The following is a 19,902-nucleotide window of genomic DNA, read 5'->3' on the forward strand; positions in this document are numbered from 1 at the left end:
TGTCATTGCGGGTGTTTCCTTGCGGCTAGCCAGGGCGAGGCGGACGACCCGGCGGCGATCTGCTGGAGAGGCGGCGACAGCCCGTCAGGCGGGTGGGGCGATGTCCTCCAGCGACTGAAGCGAGAGCTGCGTGCTCAAAGCCATACCCAGCAGCGCATGCACATCTGTGCGGCTGCTCTCTGAGAAGCACCACACGAGACGAAGGGGCAGGCATGAGCCGCGCAAGCACGGGAAGTGGGAGAAAAGGAAAAAGAGGACGACAGGGCAACAGGCGCAGACGCGGGACATTGACGCAAAGAGCTCGACATGGGCGCAGGCCGGCAGGCCAAGAAAAGCGTCTCTGCGAGAATCGGTTACGCGTGCAGGACTCCTTACAGCCCCCTGCACAGAAGCGACACAAGCTGCGAAGGAGAGAGAGACATAGACGCGGATACGAGCGGAGGCGCGCGAAGGACAAGGCGCTTCCCTCTCTCTCCGTTGCTGTGTCACGCATGTCGCCTCCCCCTCCCAGGCTCTGATTCGGATTCCGCCGCGAGAGTCTGAGACGTCTCTTCAGTGGTCTTACCCGCACACCAGCACTCGATGTTGTCGCGCAACAGGCCGAGGATAACGAGGATGCGCTGATATTCTTCCTCGTTCCTAAAAAACGAAAAAGACGCGAAAAGCTTTAGAATCTTCATGTACTTCAACACCACAGCAGCTCTAAATTCTTGTATTACCTTAAAGCTAAAAGGAACCCGAGCCACAACTACGCGCGCGATGGGACTCGAAGGCCCCCGGCGCCGGCCCTCTCCACGCCTCCACACAGGAGCGAGGAAAAATGGGGTTCAGGGTTTCAGCACAACGCAGGGGGAGCAACTGAGACGCGCAGGCAGCGCCGTAGAGCTCCGCGAGAGGCGAGGAAGCAAGGCATGGAGACGGGCGAAGCGGGGAAAGCGACGGAGGCACGCCGCCGGGAAGAACTGCGGAGATGAGTGCAGCGCGACGCGAAGGTTCGCCCACGAAGCCGCGCCTGTTGAGCGCAGGACGCGCGATGACGGCGACTTCGATCTAACGGCGGCCGCCATATGCAGAGAAGAAAACGACGCGGCTCGCGGCGAGGGGCGAAGAAGAGAGAGACTGAGGCAGAGGCGTACCTGACTTGATACATATTCTGGACTGCGTATCTGAACTCGGACGCCACGAGCTCAATCGCGCGGTTCGGATTTTCGCCGTTCTCCATCTCCTTAAGCAACACTGCGGGCGCAAAACAGACATTCAGCTCGCCTTTTTTCGTCATTCGCGGCTTCTGGTGCTCCCTGCATGTTCCGCGGCTTTCCGCTTCCTCGCGGTGCTTTCGAAGCGTCGCTGAGGCACGCGTCCGCCGAGTCCACAAACAGGCCTCAACAACCAACACGTAGCTCTCTGCATCTTAAATGCGAAGTCACGCCTGCGCTTTAGCGACGCCTGGCCTGCGCTCTTCTCGTCTACTCCACCGGCAGAGAGTTTTTTTTTATCGGGGAAACAAACTCATCGGTTCGACGCGTGATCGACTTCATTCCGCCTCCAAAAACAGGCCCTAGTGGGGCGGAGCTGCGGCGCGGTCTCAGCGGAGAGTCCTGACTCCCTGCTGCACTTTTCAAGTTTCGGTTTCAGGCTCCCTGCATGCGAATGCGTGAGAAGGCGAACAAAAAGAGCAAATACCTCCGTAGTTAAGGATAATGCCCAGACGCAGAGCGGTGACCTTCGATTCCGCGCCTTTCTCCGCGAACGCCATGCCGGCCTCGTACGCCTTCAGCGCGCGAGCCTCCAGCCGTCGGCGCACGTCCATGTTCTTCGTCATCTGGAAAAATCAGAAAGAAAAAAAACAGGAGACTCGTGTAACCAAAAAGGCATCGCACGTATGAAGAATATTGTGTGTATTCATCATATGCTCTTGTCTGCATGACGTGCAAATGTCCACGCAGCCATATACATAGAGAGAGAGGCAGATTTAGATAGATATAGATATATAGATATATAGATATATAGATATATAGATATATAGATATATAGATATATAGATATATAGATATATAGATATATAGATATATAGATATATAGATATATAGATATATAGATATATAGATATATAGATATATAGATATATAGATATATAGATATATAGATATAGATGCACAGATAGACAGACACATAGAGATAAACTATGATGTATGACTGGCATCGTGCATTTGCTATATGAGATTGAGTATGGGCGTTACTACTACATGTAGATAAAAAGAGGCAAAGCCAGACGCGCGCGTTGTCTGCACTCACCGCTGCAGTGTGGCGGCACGTGTCGCCCCTCAGCTGTTCGTACGCCGCGGCAGCCTCCTGCGGAAGCGGAGAAAAGAAAATGCAACGCGGGTCGAGGTCATCGAAAAGGAGAGATACGCGCACGTGAAGCCAAACAGATACGCGAAGAGGGAGCTAAGCACACGACGTACAGACGAGCGAGGCGAAGGCCGCGTCGTCCTTCTAGGCAGAAAGGACCTCCAAGGTCGCGCGCAGCGGCGCAGATAGGAAAAACGGTCCAAGCTTTCTCTGCGTCCATCTGTGATTCGCATTTCTTTCCTCAGCAGGAACGTGGCTTGCACTACAGTCTCTCACTCCGCTTCCCTGGCGCCCTCCTCGCCAGGCAGTCTCATCGTCGCTGCCCCCCTATGCTTGCTCCTTTTTTCGTTTTCTTGGCTCCTGCTCTCTGTCGCGCGTGCTGATCCGCTGCAGTTTCCTTCGGTGGGCTCACCGGATCCTCTGCATTGGGGACTAGAGTCCCGCCCACGAAGTGATCGATGTCTTCGTTCACAACCGCGAGTTCTTCGGCGACGCGCTGCTTGTAGAGCTCCACGGAGAACACGAAGAAGGGCTCGAACTCGCGCAGCTGGGCAGGCGAGAGAAGCCCGCCGCCGACGGTCGCACAGGCGAGGCGCTCACCGTGTCTGCGCTTCCTCTCCGCCTCGCGCGCAGTCTCCACTGAGCGCTGCTTCGCCTCCGCCCCCTTAGTCCCCTGACTGTCCACGCCCTGCGCGCCTGCGCTGCCGCCGGCCTCTGAAGCGGCGGTGGGCGCAGAGGAGCGCGCCGCAGGCGAGGCCTCGGAGTTCTGCAGCGAGGTCAGCGCAGTGGCGTAGGCATCCAGCGTCTTGCGCATGTGCCGAAAGTCGTTCACCATGTGGCTGTATGCTTGCATCTGAGAGCCGCACACACGCAGATCTCGGCAAGGCTTCAGAACGTACCCCGTCCGCGGCGCAAGAAACGCGGCGTCCTGCCACGACGCGCAGAGGGGGAGAAGGCGCGGCCTCCTCTACGGAAAAGACGCGGTGCACTCTCTCAAAAAAGGGGTACAAAAGCTTGTGAAAAACGCGCAAATCGAGACGAGACGCAGAACCGTCCGCAGCAAATCTGTGCCCCCCCGCCTCGTGGCGGTACCGCGCACGCGGCAAAGAAGCGAGCAGCCGATAGAGGCGCGGACTTCTGTCCTCTCGCGACTTGGGCGAGACAGAACCCACAAAAAACAAAACGAGACGTGGGCACGCGCTTGAGCAGATGGGACAGCGGCGAGAGGCTGCTCTGAGAAGTCTATCCAGCGAAAACAGACGAAGCTGAAGACGCAGCAGGGCGCAGAAAACTGTGAGATCGAACGCGTTGAAGCGCCCGTCCGCCGCGGCTTCGAGTGGCGGAGAGAAGACACGCAAAGAAAGAGAGGCCTAGCAGGTAGCGGCACGCGCCGGAGAGAGCGACGAGGGTACAGACGAAGCACTGCATCTTTTTCCGTGATTCGCACAGAAAAGGAGGAAAAGCGAGCGCTGCAGAAAGTCTGACTCACGATGAGTTCTCGTTGAGTTGCGTCGAAGCGAGGCTGAAAGACCGCGAGCTCCTTCATGGCGTGGATGACTTCTGAGACAGTAATTCGCACGTTCGGAGGCGCTCCGACAGGTTTTTGCACCTAGGCACATGCATCTTGTGCGTCGCGGCTTTGCGGATTCACAAATACACACGCAAAGCGGCGTGTATCAACTCACCCCGTGCGGCGCACAGAAAACCGATCTCGAATCCGCACCACGCAGACACGCATGTGCAGACCGCATGTGCGGATACACGGAGGCATGCTAACCTCAGAGACTTATGTCGCGCATTCCAGCAGGACACAGACGCGTGGATACGACAGAAAATTGGATGGAACTTCCGCATGCAGGCGACGGATCGTCTGTCTTGCTCGCACGCTCCTGTCTCGCCGCGCAGCGAGATCGGCAAGTCTCGCGCTTCGCGACACGAAAGGCGTCTCGCACCGCGAACAGCAGCCGCCACAGCTGTGCGTCTGCAGAGGTGTGGGCATGCGTGCAGGCGCAGGTGACGCACTGGAAGCCGTGAGCGCCAGCCAGATGACGACAAAACATGGAGGGCAGCAAACACGGCGATGAAGACTTTGTCTTTCAAGCGGGGAGAGACGCCTACCTGGCCATTTTTCCAGGCTGGCGGCGATGCTCGCTTTCGCCTGATTCGTCGCCACTTCCTCCACCGCCGGCTGAGGGCGCAGGGGCGGCGAGAGCGACGCCGGAGAGACAGAGGGCGGCGAGAGAGGCGCCGGAGAGTCAGACGGCGGCGGGAGAGGCGGCGGAGAGTCAGGCGGCGGAGAGTCAGGCAGCGGTGAGAGGGTCGCGGCATGCGGCGAGGTCGCAGAGGCGGCCTGAGCCGCCTGGGCGGCGTGAGTGAGGGGCGTCTCTCCGCCGTCGTCGTCTCCTCGCACGCGAACGTCTGAAGAGATGGTGACAGGCTTTCTGCGGCCGCCAGGGTCTGCAGCCGGCGACGTATCCTGCGAAGCGGGGAGCTCCTTCCTCCCGGCGTGGCTCGCCTCGCTGGCGTCGGAGTCCGTGCCCGCGAAGGAAACGTGCCGCTGCCGCTCCGCACCCACGTTCTGAGGCACGAGCAGAGGAGACGGCTTTTCCGCACCCTGCGCAGACGCCGCCGGAGCGAACGACGGCGGAACGAGAGGCGACAGCTCCCTCGACGCGGCTGAATGCCACGTCGCAGGCGCGCCGGGGGTGAGGAGAGCACCCGAAGGAGACGCCGCCGCGGCGGAAGGCGCGAGGTTCGTCATGGCGAGCGAGCGAGTGGAAGTCGACGCGGGGAGAAGGGCGCAGGGGAGGGGAGCAGAGGAGAAACGAGCGCCTACCAGACCATTGAGAAGGAAAAGAAAAAGAAGAAAAGGAAGAACGTATCGAGGCGGCGACAGCGAAGGCAACGAGTCGGGGTTACGGCTAGCGAATGCAGGCCGCCACGGGCGCCGATGAGGCAGTGCCGGCTGGCGATCTTTCTCCCCGTTTGAGTTCGGACGGCCGTTTCAGCCGTTCCACTCTGGCGGGGGACAAAGGCGCGGCGGAGAGAAGAAAGGAAACCTGCGCCGGCGCGAGTTTTGTGGTAATGAGCAGAGGTGGCAGTTGAGGCGAGGGAAGGCCGCGCCCGCGTGCGCTCTGCAGACGCGAAGGAGAGCCGCAGCGGCGAGCGAGTTGGCTCTGCTAAGAGCTTTCGAGGAGGAGAGTTGAGACGCGAAGAAGACGTGCGTGCTCGCAGAAGGACGCTGTCTTCTGGAAAGAGAGCGCCTGTAGCGCTTTGGCGGGTTCGCTGAGATGCTTGCAGACGCCTGCGTCACTCGTGAGGGAAAAAGACAAAACCGAAACGAAAGAGCAGGAACAAAAGGCCGTGTCGAGAGGGAAGAAGAGTAAAGGACGGTGTGTTTTGCGGGAGTCGATTCCCCCCTTTAGTTTGTTTTTTTCGCGTTCCTCACGCGTGGCCTCCTCGAGGATTTGCAGGCCACGTACGCAGCGATGAGATCGGCGCCCGCGTCCACGATGGCCTGAGAAGCAAGGAACGCAGAGCAAATTGGAGATGAAAAAGGAGTCACGGCCGGGATAATCTTGCGAAAAAACGCGCAAGGCCAGCTTCAAAAGGAGTTTTTCTTCTTTTTCCGACGCGCAGTACGCAACCAAAAAACAGCTCGGCAAGCAAGCGAGGCTCCTTTTCGTCATGCGCTGGCTGCAGCTGGCGTGTCGAGCGATCGTTGCACTTTTTCTTTCGAGACAGCCGTTCTCTCTCAGATGCATCGACTCGCTCAGAGCGAGAGCCTCTCCTCGTTGTCGGCGTTTTCCGCGTTTTCGCAGGCGCGGCTCCAACCTGCTTCGGCTGCTGGATTCCGCCGTTGGCTGGGCATTCCTTTTCAGCGCGTGTCGGGGCGGAAAAACTTCCCCTTCTCCCTGGACGCAAAAGAGTCTCTCGGCGTCGCTCCTCCTGCGCCTTCCTCTTTCACTCCACTATAACTCGCTGTCTCTCTTTTCTGTTCAAAAGAGGCGCTTCCGGCTGGTGTCGCTGGCCGTGAGTCGTCCCCCGTGAGGCGTCCTCGTTCGCTGGAGCGAGTTCGAGTCTTTCCTTCTATGTCCTTGCTGCCAATCGTGTCTTTTGCAGCGTGCGCCTCTCTCGCGCGTTCCCCGCGTCGACTCCCAGCCCCTAGCTTTTCGCTTCCTCGCTCTGGACGTTAGTCACTCGCTGAGGCCTGACCGCGGCTTGCGCCTTCTTCTCTCGGCGTCTGCTGCCCAGTCCGCGGCCGCGACTTCAACCGCCGCGCGTTCTGAGGAAGGCGCAAGTCTACGCGGCGCTGTGGCGCCCAGCCCTGCGGCCCTCCTGCGCGCCTCTATCATACCCCTTGGGGCGTAATCTGTTTGCAGCACGGCATCAAACCCTCCAAGATGAGTTCCTCTTATGCCTCTTCTTCTTCGGCCTCTTCGTCGGCCTCGTCGTCGGCCTCGTCGCGCTCCCGCGACAGAGAGGAGAGGAGTTCGCAGGGGGCGTGGCTGCCGCTGGCGATAGGCGCGGCGCTCGGCGCCCTAGCCGTTGGTGCTGCGGGCTGGTTCCTCTCTCAGGACGCGCAGAGCGAACGGGAGAGAGCCGAGTTCGAGCGCGCGCGCCTCGAACGCGAGGAGAGTCCGAAGCTCCGCGAGGCGGCGGCGGGCGAGCGCCAGGAAGCCGCCGCGGAGAGGCCAGACGCAGAGAGCGACGCCAGCACTGGCGAAGACGTGGGGAGTCGCAGCCGCGACGAACAGACCCCGCCCGAGGCCTCGCCGCGGACGAACGCATCTGCCGCGGAGGGAGGAGGTCAGACGTCGCCGCGCCGCGAGGAGGCAAAAGATTGATTTTTCCCGATATTATTGTCGCCTATCCCCTCCCTCCTCCCCGAAGCCTTCACGCCGCTGCGCCCGAAGGAGAACCCGTGGAAGACTCAGAGGGAGTTCGGCCTTCTCACAGAGCGGAGGGGCGTGGGGGGGAGGGGGGGGGAGGCGTGTCTTGCACTGGCAAGTTTGGGGAGACATTCTGATAGGCTGAGCGAACTGCGGGAGAGAGGCAAAGCTGAGGCGAAGCGTCAGCAAATGAATGGAGAGCAAAGTTCCGTGCGAGGAGAGAACGAAGCCGCAGAAGAGCAGGCACAACGCGGGCGGCGAGTGCGGCGATCTCGGGTCTGGCTCTCCTGAGGAAAGGGCCTAGGGTTTCATCGAGGCGATGTGTGAAGCAGATGCGTCTGGCTTCCTGATCCACGTGTGCAGACTCAAGAGGAAAGCTAGTAGCTTTCTCTGTCATGGGGTGTTGAGTGTTTCTGCCGCCAAACAGAGTCGCACGCGGCAAGCGATCTACACGGCCTACCCGTCCCTCCAGCAGGCAGCGAGTGGGTTCTCGATCTCTTCGTGCCTCGCAACCTGCTCACCTTCTACGCTGACTCCTCGGCTGAGTGCAGAGACACCTCAGAGGGGAAGATGCGAGCGAAGAGGGAAAGGAGGGAGAGCAGCAGTCTGTAGGGGATGTCGAGAAGCAGGCACTGGGTTCGCAGTGAAAATTGCTTGTAGTCGTGCTTAAAGTTTCGTGCGTCCACGCCCCTGTGGCGTTGCCCCTTTCGAGAGGCAGTCTGTTCCGCGGAAAGTGGTATATGTGCATGTTTCAGGTGTGCTCCCGGAGTCGCCGGCTTCACGCGAACTCGAATTAGTTTTTGCAAACCTAGTCTATCTAAATTGGCGAATCTTGCGAGGGTCAGGCATCCGCGGGATGACCTCAGGGCCTCACAGAGGGAAAACTGCGAAACAGGGTCGCGCGAAGGCGGCTTAAGCGAAACGAATCAGAGACAGGAAGAGGCAGACGCCTGCTCACACGCACACACAGGGGAACCCAGAAAGATCTTGAAGGCAAGAACACACTCAAACGTGCACGAAGGAGGATGTGAAGGTAGGGCAGTGGTCTCAGGGACACACCCCCGATGCGCCAAAGCCAGTAGAATAAGAAATATTGAAATACACATCTTGTTTCATGCGGAAGCTCCGCCACAGATCCGCCATGCGTATATGCATTCGCAGTGAGGACGGAGGGCGGCGTAGGATGGGGTCTGCGCGTTCCGCTAGGCAGAGAGAGAGCTGAAGACCGGATGAGGGACCTCTTTACGTTAATGATAATGCTTTTAGTAGTGAACGGCCCTTCGAGATCTAAACCAGTAGTCCAACTCTTCGGATATACGCCCCAGAACAAGCTGGTAAATAATCCTGTCTGTAGAATTATCGCATCCACAAAACTCCATACTACATAGTGAACCGGTTTGTAACTTCGCGCTGAGAGAAACACTGACACGAGGGCAAAGCACATATCCGTAGATATACAGTTGAGGAAAACAGAGGGCTGCAGAAGACGAGTGCGGAGCTCCTAATTGACGCATCAGTTGCTACATCGAACTGCCGCGACACGCCTTGGCGTCCGCACGAAGCAGCGCCTGGTAGAGCCGCGGGGAGAAGGCAACGGAGAGGCATAAGCAACATATCAGAAAGAAAGACCCATAAAAGCGAAAACAGCGACGGATGCGGGCTGGAGTGCGCATCCAAGCAGTGGAACCAGAGAGGAGGGCATCTTCATCTGGAGCTTCAGACAGAGGCGCAAGGCGGACCCTCCGCGCTTGCAGAGAACAACATAGGATTCTTGCTTTCGTAGGAAATTGGCAAGCAACGCTGCCTCAACGCAAGCCCGAGCGACGAATCTCCAGAGGTGTTGCTCCTGGTTCGCTTTTCCGGCTTCATATCCGCAGCTCAGAGTTCCCCGTCGCCAGCGGCTGGCTTTCCGCTTGGCCTTGCCTGTCGTTTCACTCTCTGCCGGTCCATCGGGTCCGCGCCTGATTGTTCAGGAGTTCCTTTTCCCCTGACTGCGTGTCGAATGTGAGATGCTTTGAGAGAAACTTCTCTCCGTGATAAGGGAGGCGAGATGAGGAGGCTTCACGTTGCCTTGCGTGGCTAGAGGCCGCCGTTCGAGTCGTCAGATCGACGAGTGTCGGCGCAGAAGAGCGCGAGCGCTTTTAAGAGCCGCTGAAAATGAGAGAAAAAGAAGACAGGAAGTCACATCCGAGAGGGTTGTAGTGCAAGATGCCAGTATTTAATGTAAAAAGGAATGTTGTAAAAAAGCTATATTGGCTTTGAATAAATATTTCCTTATTTTATTTTTTTTTAAATAAACGCACCCCCAGGGACGATGTCACTCCATGTCATCTCTGTGGCTTCAAGGCTAACGTGGCGCCCCAGAACCGAGTGACTAAAGTCGAATAATCAAAAACACCGTAGATCCTAGAACAGTGAAAATGACTCCGGTTATGGGATACAGAAAACGAAGTTCTCTATGATTGCAATACACCCCCTCACCCCACTGTGCCCTCAGCTCGCAAGCGTGCTGGTAAATTCTAAGTACATGCGGCGACCTGCGCCTCTATACATCCCCGTAAAGATACAGCGAAAAAGCGAGAACCTTGAAGAGAAAAACGTTGCAGAAGCCTGTGCGAAACCTAGATGCAAATAGAGGGAAGAGAGAGTGAGTACCAAAGACAGTGGGCGCGGAGCTGAGAAGCGTAGGACTCTCTTCTTGAAGTGTATGCACATCTGAATGTAGATATTCGTTCCTCTCCTGTGTCGAGTTCAAGACACGTTTGTATCAGCAGGTAGCGACGCTTCGCAAATGCAACTGGGAGTTGGATTGTAGACCCCAAACAGGCGTTGCGCTGCGACTTACATTTAAGAAGGAGGATATCGCGCTTCTGTTGACGATTAGGATCCTCCTGCAAGGGGAACGAACTCGCCGGTTTCCCACTCTAGCTACAAACGAGCAAAGAGGTGACGTCCCCACTGCTTAGTGCGCCTGGTGTGGTATCTCTATAGCACCGGAAGGAGGTAGCAGACAGCTACAGGCACGGCGCCGTCAGAGAGTGTCTCTCTCGAGACTGAAGCCTACCAGCCTCGTTACGCCTGCGCTAAGATGCGCTAGAATCGAAGCACATGCAGAGTTCTGAGCTCTTAGGAGGAGTCAATCGAGACACTGAGAGGGCAAAGGGCACTTCGGAGCGACGTCAGCGGCCTTTACGGCGAAACCCTAAACAGCCGCTGGCGTCGCTCCGCCTAACTCGCGCCGCCGCAAGTCTCTCGCGCGAAGAGAGTGCCTCTGCCGCCGACCCTCGAACTCCTCCCCTGCATACGTCCTCCGGTTGATGACTTCTCAGCTGTCTCGCAGTCTGTACTCCTATCTAGAGTTACACGCGCTATTCCCTTTCCTGTGTGCTTCAGGACCAACAGGCCGCGAGGAACCTGTGCGCCGGAGGAGATTGAGACGCTCTCTGAGCTGCTCGAATCTGCTCGAATCGTGTCCGCGCGTCTCCAGGCCCCTTGTCCACGCCTCAGAGAAGTGTCGAGCCTGGAAATCGCCAAAGACCGCGTGTCTGTGCCTTCTTCTCCGTGCAGTTCGCCCTGCCGCTCCAGCGCCTGTCTCTCTCGCTCCCCGTCATCAGCCTCCGCGCCTCGTAAGAGGCCTCTCTCCGAACACACTGTGCTTCGCTGGGCGCCCTGCAGCGTCTCCGCTTTCTCCCACATTTTCTGCTCTGTGCCTTGGCCTGCGTTCGTCCCCGTTTGACGAGAAATGGCCAAAGCCGCCACTCCGCTCCATGTATACGCACAGGCGACTGCGTCGCCGTCTGTGTGTCGCGTGTGACTTTTTTTTCCGGTGTTTTTTTCTCTTTGTGCTCCCCGTTGCGCGGTCTTAAGAAGGAGTGCGCAACACCCCTCCTCCTCTCCTCTCTCCTCTCGTCCCTTCTGCTCACCTCTCCTGCCGCCTCCCCCGCCACCTATTTTTTCTGTTCAGGCTCTGACGCCGGGGATCGCGCGAATCGCGAAGGCGACGACAAAAGCGCAAGCGCCGCCCGTCGCGTCGTTTTTGCGCAGACGCAGGACTGCGGTCAGTCGCAACACACCCGGCGTGTCGCAGCAGGCGACCCTTTTCTTATAGGTAGGCGACGGCGGTGCTCAGTGCGAGCCCTAGGAGGAGGAGGCCGTGCAGTGCTCCGCCGCTGCCGCGTGTGATCCTCTCTCTATTCTCGACTCCGCCTCGCTTCGCGCTCTGCGTGGTTCGCCCCGTTCTCGCGACTCGGTTCCTGCGGCTCGTTCTGTGTCCGCTTCGCACCCGCAGCGCTTCTTGATTCTTTTTCATTCTTCCCAGCCGCCGAGCTCAAGTTCGCGCTTTCTCAGCCGCCCTGCCGTCGAGTCTCCGCGCGCGCGCTGCCGCCGCCTCGCCGCCCCTCTCTCTCTCTCGCGCCGCGCTGCGGCTCCTCGAACCAGGGGAACCACACGCGCAGCCGTTCTGTTGCCGCGCGCTCCGCTCTCTTCTCTCTCCTTGCGGCTCTCTTCTCTACTCTCTACTTCTGCCTGCCGTCTTCGCTGCGCCTCGCCCCCAGAGATTTCCTTTTTCGTGAACTCCCGACGGAAACAGGGAACAGGGCCGTCGCCTGGTGCTTCTTTTTCACGTCGTGGTGTCGCAGTCTACACACGCGCTTCGAGTCTGAGGCGTTCCTCTCCAGACACACCGTGTCTTCTTCGTTTCCAAGCAGCCCCCGAAAACAGTCTCCGTCTGTCTCTCGTTTGTTTTTTCTTTCTGCGCTCCGCGTTCGCGACTCTTCTTCCTTCGTCTCTTGAACTGAACGCCTAAGGTGCACGAGGAGTCTCTCCTTGCCAAAAACCGCGTCCCCAAAAGACAGCCCTGTCATTCTCCACGCGACAAAATGGCGAAAGGATGTGAGCCCAGAACTGCGGAATCGAGGGCAACACTTCCCTCCCCGACACAAAACACATTCAAGGCAGAAGACTGGGAATCTTCTGTGTCTCTGTGGGCGCAGGGGCGATTGTCTCCGTCGTGGACATGTCGCCGCCAGAGAGCTCCTGTTCCCTCCCAAGTTGTTGAAATCGTGAACACGCGTGTTTAGCGTCTCCTTTTTTCTTTCTCGTGGGGGTAGCTCTGGCTCACTAGAAACACAGTCTTCTCCTCAGAAAACGCGACAAAAAACGCGCGCGGACGCTGCGTGTTTCCTCCGCCATGCCTTTCCCTTCTGCCTCCGTGTTCGCGGCTGGTTTTACCCCGTGTCTGCGGCTCTTCTCGCGGCGCAGGTGCCGTTTTCCCGTGCCCTGAAGCCTCCTCCCCAAGTTGCTGCACTCGGTGGCTGTGCTGTATGCAACCCGGCTTTGTTTTTGATGTCTTCTCCCCTCAGTCCGCTTCCTCAACCTGATCAAGCCGGTCATGTGCATCCTGCCGGAGGTGCAGGCGCCCGACCGCAAGATCCCCTTCAAGGAGAAGGTCCTCTGGACGCTCGTCTCACTCGCCGTCTTCCTCATCTGCTGCCAGATTCCGCTCTACGGCATCCGCACCAACAAGAGCGCCGACCCCTTTTACTGGATGCGCGTCATCTTGGCGTCCAACCGAGGCACACTCATGGAACTCGGTGAGTCACGACGCCCTCAGTTTGACTTCGCAGACGCGCCCTCCTCAGGCGAACAGGCGAAGAATGTTTCCAATCTTCTTCCCGCTCCCTCCACACTGCGTGGACGCCGCCGCAGCGTCTCGCTCCAGGGCGTGCAGCCGCGTGGCGAGGCATCTGAACCCACGCATCACTGTAGAGAGCGACGCCGCGCCTGGAGGGAGGGAAGGGTAGGGGGCGCGGCGGAGAGATTTGTCTCATCGTCTGCGGTGGCGTGCAGCGTGTTCGTCTCAGGAATCTCCCCGATCGTCACCAGCGGCATGGTCATGCAGCTGCTCGCCGGAAGCCGCATCATCCAAGTTGACCAGTCTCTGAAGGAAGACCGTGCGCTCTTCCAGGGTGCCCAGAAACGTGAGCCTCTTCGTTTCCTTGGGTGTTAGGCGCCGAAAAATCAATCCCCGTATGCCGGAGACAGGCCTTACTCGTCTAGTCGTACGCAAGGCGAATGTCAGTCTGGAAAGCTCCTTCCTATCCCCAGCTGCAGCTGCATGTGCGAATTTTCGAGTGACCTGCACCCGAAGTCGGCGTTCGGCTCCACTTCAGATTGGTATCTGCTGCGCGCTGTTTGATTTTTTCTGTTTTCAGTCCTCGGCCTCATCATCACCGTTGGTGAGGCCGTGGCGTACGTCATCAGTGGCATGTATGGCGACATCCACGATCTCGGCGCGAGTAAGATCACAGCAGACGCTAGGCGCAGAGTTCCAACAGCCGATTATGTCTCAGTTGTGCCTGCAGAAGCATCCAGTCGCTGGAAGTCCGCTTTTTTGTCGAACACACAGGCGGGTTGTCGATGTGTGTCTCCGAGCGTGATGGCATCTGCATGCGTGTGCAATCCTTTCTTTTGCAGCCCACGCCCTGCTGATTATTCTGCAGTTGTTTTTCTCCGGAGTTGTCGTGATCATCCTCGACGAGCTGCTGCAGAAGGGCTACGGTCTGGGCAGCGGTATCTCGCTCTTCATCGCGACCAACATCTGCGAGACGATCGTCTGGAAGGTAAGGCTGCAGCTTTTTTTGCGTGGCAAGGCTCTTTCCGCGCAGAGGGTGTTGTGAAGTTGTGTAGTCTTGATTGATTTCGTATATACCAATAGTGAATTGTAGAATACTTCAATTCAGCTTCCGTTCGTAAACATTCAACTACAGCAATATGTCATTAAGATTATAAGAGGGGGAGCTCGAGCGCGCTCCGCGGGTGCATTTTTGAGGTTGGCAGGGGGGAAGGAGTTCGCCCCGTGGTCACGTCGGTTTCTGTGTCGAGTTGCTTGTGTCTAGGCGTTCAGCCCGACGACCATTAAGACCGGGAAGGGCACGGAGTTCGAAGGTGCGTTGGTGGCGCTCTTCCACTGTCTGTTCACCAAGTCGAACAACATCGTGGCGCTGAAGGAGGCGTTTTACCGCTCGAATGCGCCAAACATCACCTCGTTATTGGCGACGATTCTCGTCTTTTTGATCGTCATCTACTTCCAGGGTTTCCGCGTGGACCTGGCTGTCAAGTACCAGCGCGTGCGCGGCCAGCAGGGCAGCTACCCCATCAAGCTCTTCTACACGTCCAACATCCCCATCATTCTGCAGACTGCGCTAGTCTCGAACCTCTACTTCCTGTCGCAGCTGCTGTATCGCCGCTTCAAAACGAATGTCCTGGTGAATCTCCTTGGTCAGTGGCAGGAGGTCGACGTCGGCGGCCATTCCGTCCCCGTAGGCGGCATCGCGTACTACATCTCGCCGCCCGGGTCCTTCGGAGACATTCTCGAGGATCCTCTGCATGCCTTCATTTACATCACCTTCGTCCTCGTCAGCTGCGCGCTCTTCAGCAAGACCTGGATCGAGGTCAGCGGCAGCAGCGCCCGCGACGTCGCGAAGCAACTCCGCGACCAACAAATGGTCATGAAGGGGTACAGAGACTCCTCCCTCGTCCAGGTGAGAAGAGGCGCTGCGTGCCGCAAACAAAGACGTGTGCTTCCGCAGCGCACGCCCCTACATAGATATGTTCGGATATCTGCGGCTGTACGTCTAGGATCTGAGGTTTGAGAGCGGACTGGGGGGTGGTGACTCTGTGTCGGGGCGGCTGCTGCGAGGCGTCTGTGCATCTGCGCGCTTCTGCCTTATATGTCCCTCCCGTCCAGGTCCTGAACCGCTACATCCCCACCGCTGCGGCCTTCGGAGGCATGTGCATCGGCGCGCTGACGATCATTGCGGACTTCCTCGGCGCGATCGGTAGCGGCACCGGTATCCTTCTGGCGGTCACCATCATCTACCAGTACTACGAGATGCTCGCTAAGGAGCGCGAACAAGGTAGGCGTCTGCAGAGTTCTCAGAGCCGCCGACGAGTCTGCGCGTAGGTGTGTCGGCTGGCGGTAGATGTCGCTGTCTTCTCGGCAGTGTGTTGTGGAAGGCAGGATTGCCTGTGTGTGTGTTGAGACGCGATGAGGAGTTTTGCCGTTTTGGAACGTGGAACGGGGCGCTGCATGAGCTCATTTGGCGGTCTTCTGGTCTGGTCTGTGTGTGTCTGTTCAGGAAACTCCATCTTCTAAGGCGGCTCTTCCGTGCTTCCACACGCTTTTCTTGTAACTGACGCTTTGCAATTTTTTTTTCTGTTGCCTTCTGTAGAACTTGGAAACGTCTTTCAGGCTGCGTCTCTCGCCTCGCTGTGTCTGTGTGTCTCTTTTCTGTCGCGTCTGCTGTTTTCATCGTTTCGTCTCTTTTTTCGTCGGGCGGGGTCCACCGGAGAAAGGAGGGAGGGAGGAAGGAGACCTGGCTCTTTCTCTCGGCTCGCAGAGAAAGTTGAAGACGCATTCCCCGCGAGGAGAGAAGAGCGGCAGGGTCCTGAGGTTTTTTCGTTTGGAGGAGACGGCAAGCTCTGTCGTCTCCGTTCTGCGTTGCGTGGAACCAAGTGCCGCCGTGATATTTGAAGCAGAGGCTCGGACGGAGGCGCGCGTCTTTTATTTTCGCCGCAGGCCTGCATGTTGTGGGGGGGTGGCACCACGGGGTCACTGTATTTGTTGACCGGCGGGTGCGGACAGACGCGACACGGAGTACTACGCATGTCGACACTCGCAGATCGCCATCCCTTGTGTCTCTTGTAGGCCGCAGACGGCGTGTATCCATGCATGCCCGCATGCATCTGCACGTCGTTTCTGTCTCTTGTTTGTTCGCGCCTCGTCCATGCCACCACCTTTCCTGAAAAACGAGGAGCATCGGCCTTTTTGTGTGGCCGCGACACACGGCTCTTCCTCCCCCAACTACGACCCCCGCATTTTTCTGCCGCACCTCGAAAAACCGAGACACCTCCCCTGCAGAGTCCCTCTGCAACGCGCGCCCCTGCTCCAGCCGCGCCGACGAAGCAACAAGCGAAAATTCGCCCCGCAAACGAGCAGCAGGAGAGACTTGATCCTGCAGTCTCGAGATTTAGATAGCCGGGTGGCGCATGTCTGCGTCTTCTGCCTCGTCCTTGCAGGACGCTCAGAGTCAGCACTCGCAGAGAAGCCGTGGTGCAGCAGCAGGACAAGAGGGGAAGAAACTTGAGAAGGGTCGTGTGTAGAACGGCACTGTGCTAGGATTTTCTAGTACCGGAAGTGAACAGGATATGAACGATAGCGACTTCCTGATTTGCTGTCACATCGCTTGGGATTTCTCTTGTTCAGCACGTGAGGTGCCGAGGGTGTGTGGTGCTGCTCGGAGCCTCGCGTATGCGGACGTTTCCCGTTTTTTGAGTCTAAATTTGAGAGTCAGCCAGGCCACGATCCGCTGTGAGGCGCCAGCGTTGATTTGAAAATAGTCTCCACGATTGAAGTGGCAACTGCAGTCGGTTTGCAACCGTCACCGCCCCATGCATCGTCGCGGCGTCCTCGGGCTGCCTTGCATTTAGCAGGTCCTTCTGCAGCTTCCTTCGGGGGTCGCCAACGTCCTGAATAGCTCTCAGCCTCTTGCGCGTGTCCGGGAGCGAGGTCGGGGGCAGGGAACTACTGGATTAATCTCTTTGATAGGCACACGTCTCACGTAGTTTTAGGGTTGCCAGGACGCCGTGGAAACACAGCCCAGATAGCTGTTTCGCTCGAAAATCCTCAGGTGGACTTCACTGCCGAATCTCGACAGGCTCCGGGGCGAAGGCGCATCCCCGCCACGAAGCCACGCGCGTGACCACACAGAAACCTCTGCAGGGTCTTTCCAGCATGTGCCATCTAACACGGACTGACCCTGTGAGAGCGCAGGAAGCCGAGACCCCCACTGCCACGAACCTGATTCAACGCGTAACAGATGTCAATAAAGGGATGCTTTCCTGGGGCGCCTCGAGTGTCCGATAGTGTCCCGTCCCCCTTTTTTCGTTGGAGCCACTAAGGGCAGTCCGGAGTAAAGCTGAGCCGCTGCGTAGCGGCGGGACGATGAACGTTCTGTTTTATGGTGAACTCCAAACGATATTCCAGGCAGAGACAAAAAGCAATCGCCTGTTCAGGGTAGGGGCGCGGGGTGGGTGCCGGGGGGGGGGGGGGGTGGAAGACCCCGGACATATTCAAAGGCTGTTCAGCTACAAAATGAGACAATATTTGAGACGTTCTTTGCCCTCGGGGTTCAAGGGCATCATACGTGTCTTCGCGGACTGCGTTTGCGTCAGGGATGCGAAAGTATGTTCACTATTCTTCCTCTCTGACAAATCAAGGATAGAAGGGAAGGCATGCCTTCTTGATCCGCGTGTTGTTGGCTCAGGACATCGTGCGATACACTCACTAGGCCCTGAGCTACGCGTGTATCTATTTACGAGGAGTGAGTGCATATCCAAACGTAGCAAGCTTATTGCCTTTTGCCTCTTCTCTTCTGCGGCTATCGATTGCGTTAAATGACGATGCTGGGCCTGGCTACGGGGCTTTCTGTGACCGTGAAGCGCACGCCCCTTCCCGACGGCGGACTCAGTTCTCTGCGTCTTTTGTACTCTCACAAGCCCTAGATCTGCGTGCTCTCGTTCCCCGTCGCTCAGCGAATGTGCAGAACCGAGCTTTCCTTCCAGTTGCTGTCCTCCTCGCCTGCCTGCTTTGTGAAGCGGCCTTCGCCCCCTGTGCCTCTCGTCAGGAGGACGCGTCGTCGCAGACCCTGCCTGTCGGCCGGTTTTCCGCTCTACCTCTTCGCTGTCCCCCTCGCTCTCCCAGCAGCTTGTCTGGGCGCACATTGCCCGTCCACGGCCTCAGCCGCGAAGCAGCTCGAGAAACGACGCGAAAAAAACTGCCGCCGGACAACAAGAGCCCGAAAGGTGTCGCGCACCCTCGGACGAGCGGAGCGCGTTGTCTCGCTCTCGCACCGCGGAGATCGAATCGGTTCGAGGGACTGCCCACGCGCGTCTTCTGGGCGCCCAGATGTGCGCGAAATGCGGCAGATGAACCCTAAACAGCACGAAGCCTTGAGGAGCGCTGTCGGGTGCGCAGGAGAGTCGCGGCACCGTCCCCCCAGACGAACGAAAACGGGCGCCAGAAACATCCCAGCGCTCCCTCTCTCCCTCGACCCCGCCAGTTGTCCGCGCTCTCAGCTCTCTCTCTCTGGCGCCGTTTCTCTCTGGTGCTCTCTCTCTCTGACGCTGTTTCTCTCTGGCGCTCTCTCCTTTTCTTCTTCAGTCCGCGCGTGCGCTGACTTGCTCGCCGCCTGCGCCGTGCCCTCTGATCTTGCGGGTTTCCGCCGTCAGGTCTGCAAGGAGGCCTTCACAGCTCGCGGCGGGCATGTCGACCGCGTTTCCCGCGACAGATTGCTTTTTACCGTTTCTCGGGACGCGCTGAGACCTTTCCGCCGACAAGCACCCGCCGCTGGGCTCGTCCGCGCCGCGGGGGTTTCAGCGGCTTGCCGCGGAGCCGCTGCTCCGCCGTTCCTGCGAAAACGCCTGCGAGCGGCAGTTTGCGCGGCCGCGTGCGATGCAGCACATGACAAAACGTCGATTTTTTTTTTATGGGAGCTTCTTCTCCGTGCATGTGAATAGAAGACACTGGAAACGCCTTCCTCTCGGGAGAGTGGCAATTCGTCGAGAGGCGAAGCGAAGACTCGCTATCGCGAGGGACAATCGAGAGAAAAAGTGCGCGTCTTCCTCGGTCGACTTTTCCCTCGAGCATTTTTCACGTCCCGTGGCGCTCGGCGCTTCTTCAACATCGCTCGTTTGCCTGTAGAGAACTCGCACCGTTTTTCCGCGCGTTCGCGAAGGAGGGCTGTCTAGCGATGCATTTCGCAGAGACTGTCTTCTGTCGGTATTTCGAAAGAGAGGGAGAGAGAGCGTTCGAGCGGAGCGACGTTCGCTCGCTCGTTTTCGTGGAAAGCGCACTGTCGCGACCTGTTCCAGTGTCTGCTTGATCATTTTCAGTTTCCCGTTCCGCAGGCTAGTCTGCCTATTCCTTTTTGTGACAAAATCCAGCAAACAGTTGACGCTTCACTGCGCCCAACGCCGCGCAGAAGCTCCTTTGTGGAACCTCGCAGGCCGGAAGGGGTTGTGACTCCAACGTGCGTCCATGTGTTTTGGAGGTCACTCCGATTTTTTCCCAGTTTCTTCCGTTTTTGCCGGCTGCCGCTTTCTAGGGCCTCTCTGTGATGCGGTCGCTGGAGAGAATCCTTCTTCTCGCGCGGTGTGGCAGCGCGTGATCTTGTCGCTTTCTGGGCGTTTTTCCCGGCGTCTTTCAGGAGAGGGTCGCCGCTGAGTGAGCGGGGAACCGTGTTCTTCAAAGACCTCTCTCCGCTTGGTGAATTTCTTCGTAGACATAGGGGTTCCACTACGCCCCTCAAAGACGCACGCACCTGCTGTCTCCGCTGGGCTCATGTACGTGTTTGAGGCATCTGTTGACTTCTCTCGGACATCGCCGCCGTTCAGTTGTTGGGCTTCGACTCGCTTCTTGATCCTCGCTTTGTATCCCTCGACGTGGGGTCCTCTCCTCTCATGTAGAGGAGGGTTCAAGCTCGCGCATTTTTTTTGGTTAGTGCGTTGCTTTGTAGTTCGTGAACGTCCGTATAGCGCGAGGCGGGTAACCCGGATCTGGTTTGTGATTAGACTCTCCGCTTTCTGCTTGGCGCGCGAG

General features: G+C 58.0%; 3 protein-coding genes across 3 annotated transcripts; 2 read left to right on the forward strand and 1 right to left on the reverse strand.

The window, feature by feature from the left end:
• Positions 1 to 84: 84 nt before the first annotated feature.
• On the reverse strand, positions 85 to 5,113 carry BESB_053140 (14-3-3 superfamily protein; the record flags this gene model as incomplete). Its single annotated transcript, XM_029363749.1, has 8 exons — positions 85 to 179; positions 566 to 639; positions 1,137 to 1,236; positions 1,684 to 1,822; positions 2,296 to 2,352; positions 2,765 to 3,205; positions 3,842 to 3,912; positions 4,471 to 5,113. 8 exons carry the CDS (start codon positions 5,111 to 5,113, stop codon positions 85 to 87), a joined length of 1,620 nt encoding a protein of 539 aa, XP_029219672.1.
• A 1,642-nt stretch (positions 5,114 to 6,755) lies between these two features.
• On the forward strand, positions 6,756 to 7,199 carry BESB_053150 (uncharacterized protein; the record flags this gene model as incomplete). The annotated part of the gene is made up of 1 exon (XM_029363750.1): positions 6,756 to 7,199. The coding sequence occupies one exon, from the start codon at positions 6,756 to 6,758 to the stop codon at positions 7,197 to 7,199; it is 444 nt and encodes a 147-aa protein (XP_029219673.1).
• A 4,922-nt stretch (positions 7,200 to 12,121) lies between these two features.
• Positions 12,122 to 15,207, forward strand: BESB_053160 (putative preprotein translocase Sec61; the record flags this gene model as incomplete). Its single annotated transcript, XM_029363751.1, has 7 exons — positions 12,122 to 12,134; positions 12,605 to 12,835; positions 13,106 to 13,222; positions 13,457 to 13,540; positions 13,719 to 13,864; positions 14,141 to 14,785; positions 14,992 to 15,207. 7 exons carry the CDS (start codon positions 12,122 to 12,124, stop codon positions 15,205 to 15,207), a joined length of 1,452 nt encoding a protein of 483 aa, XP_029219674.1.
• Between the last annotated feature and the right edge of the window lie 4,695 nt (positions 15,208 to 19,902).

The sequence above is a fragment of the Besnoitia besnoiti genome, chromosome IV (genome assembly GCF_002563875.1).
Source record: "Besnoitia besnoiti strain Bb-Ger1 chromosome IV, whole genome shotgun sequence".
NCBI classification, from domain to species: domain Eukaryota; phylum Apicomplexa; class Conoidasida; order Eucoccidiorida; family Sarcocystidae; genus Besnoitia; species Besnoitia besnoiti.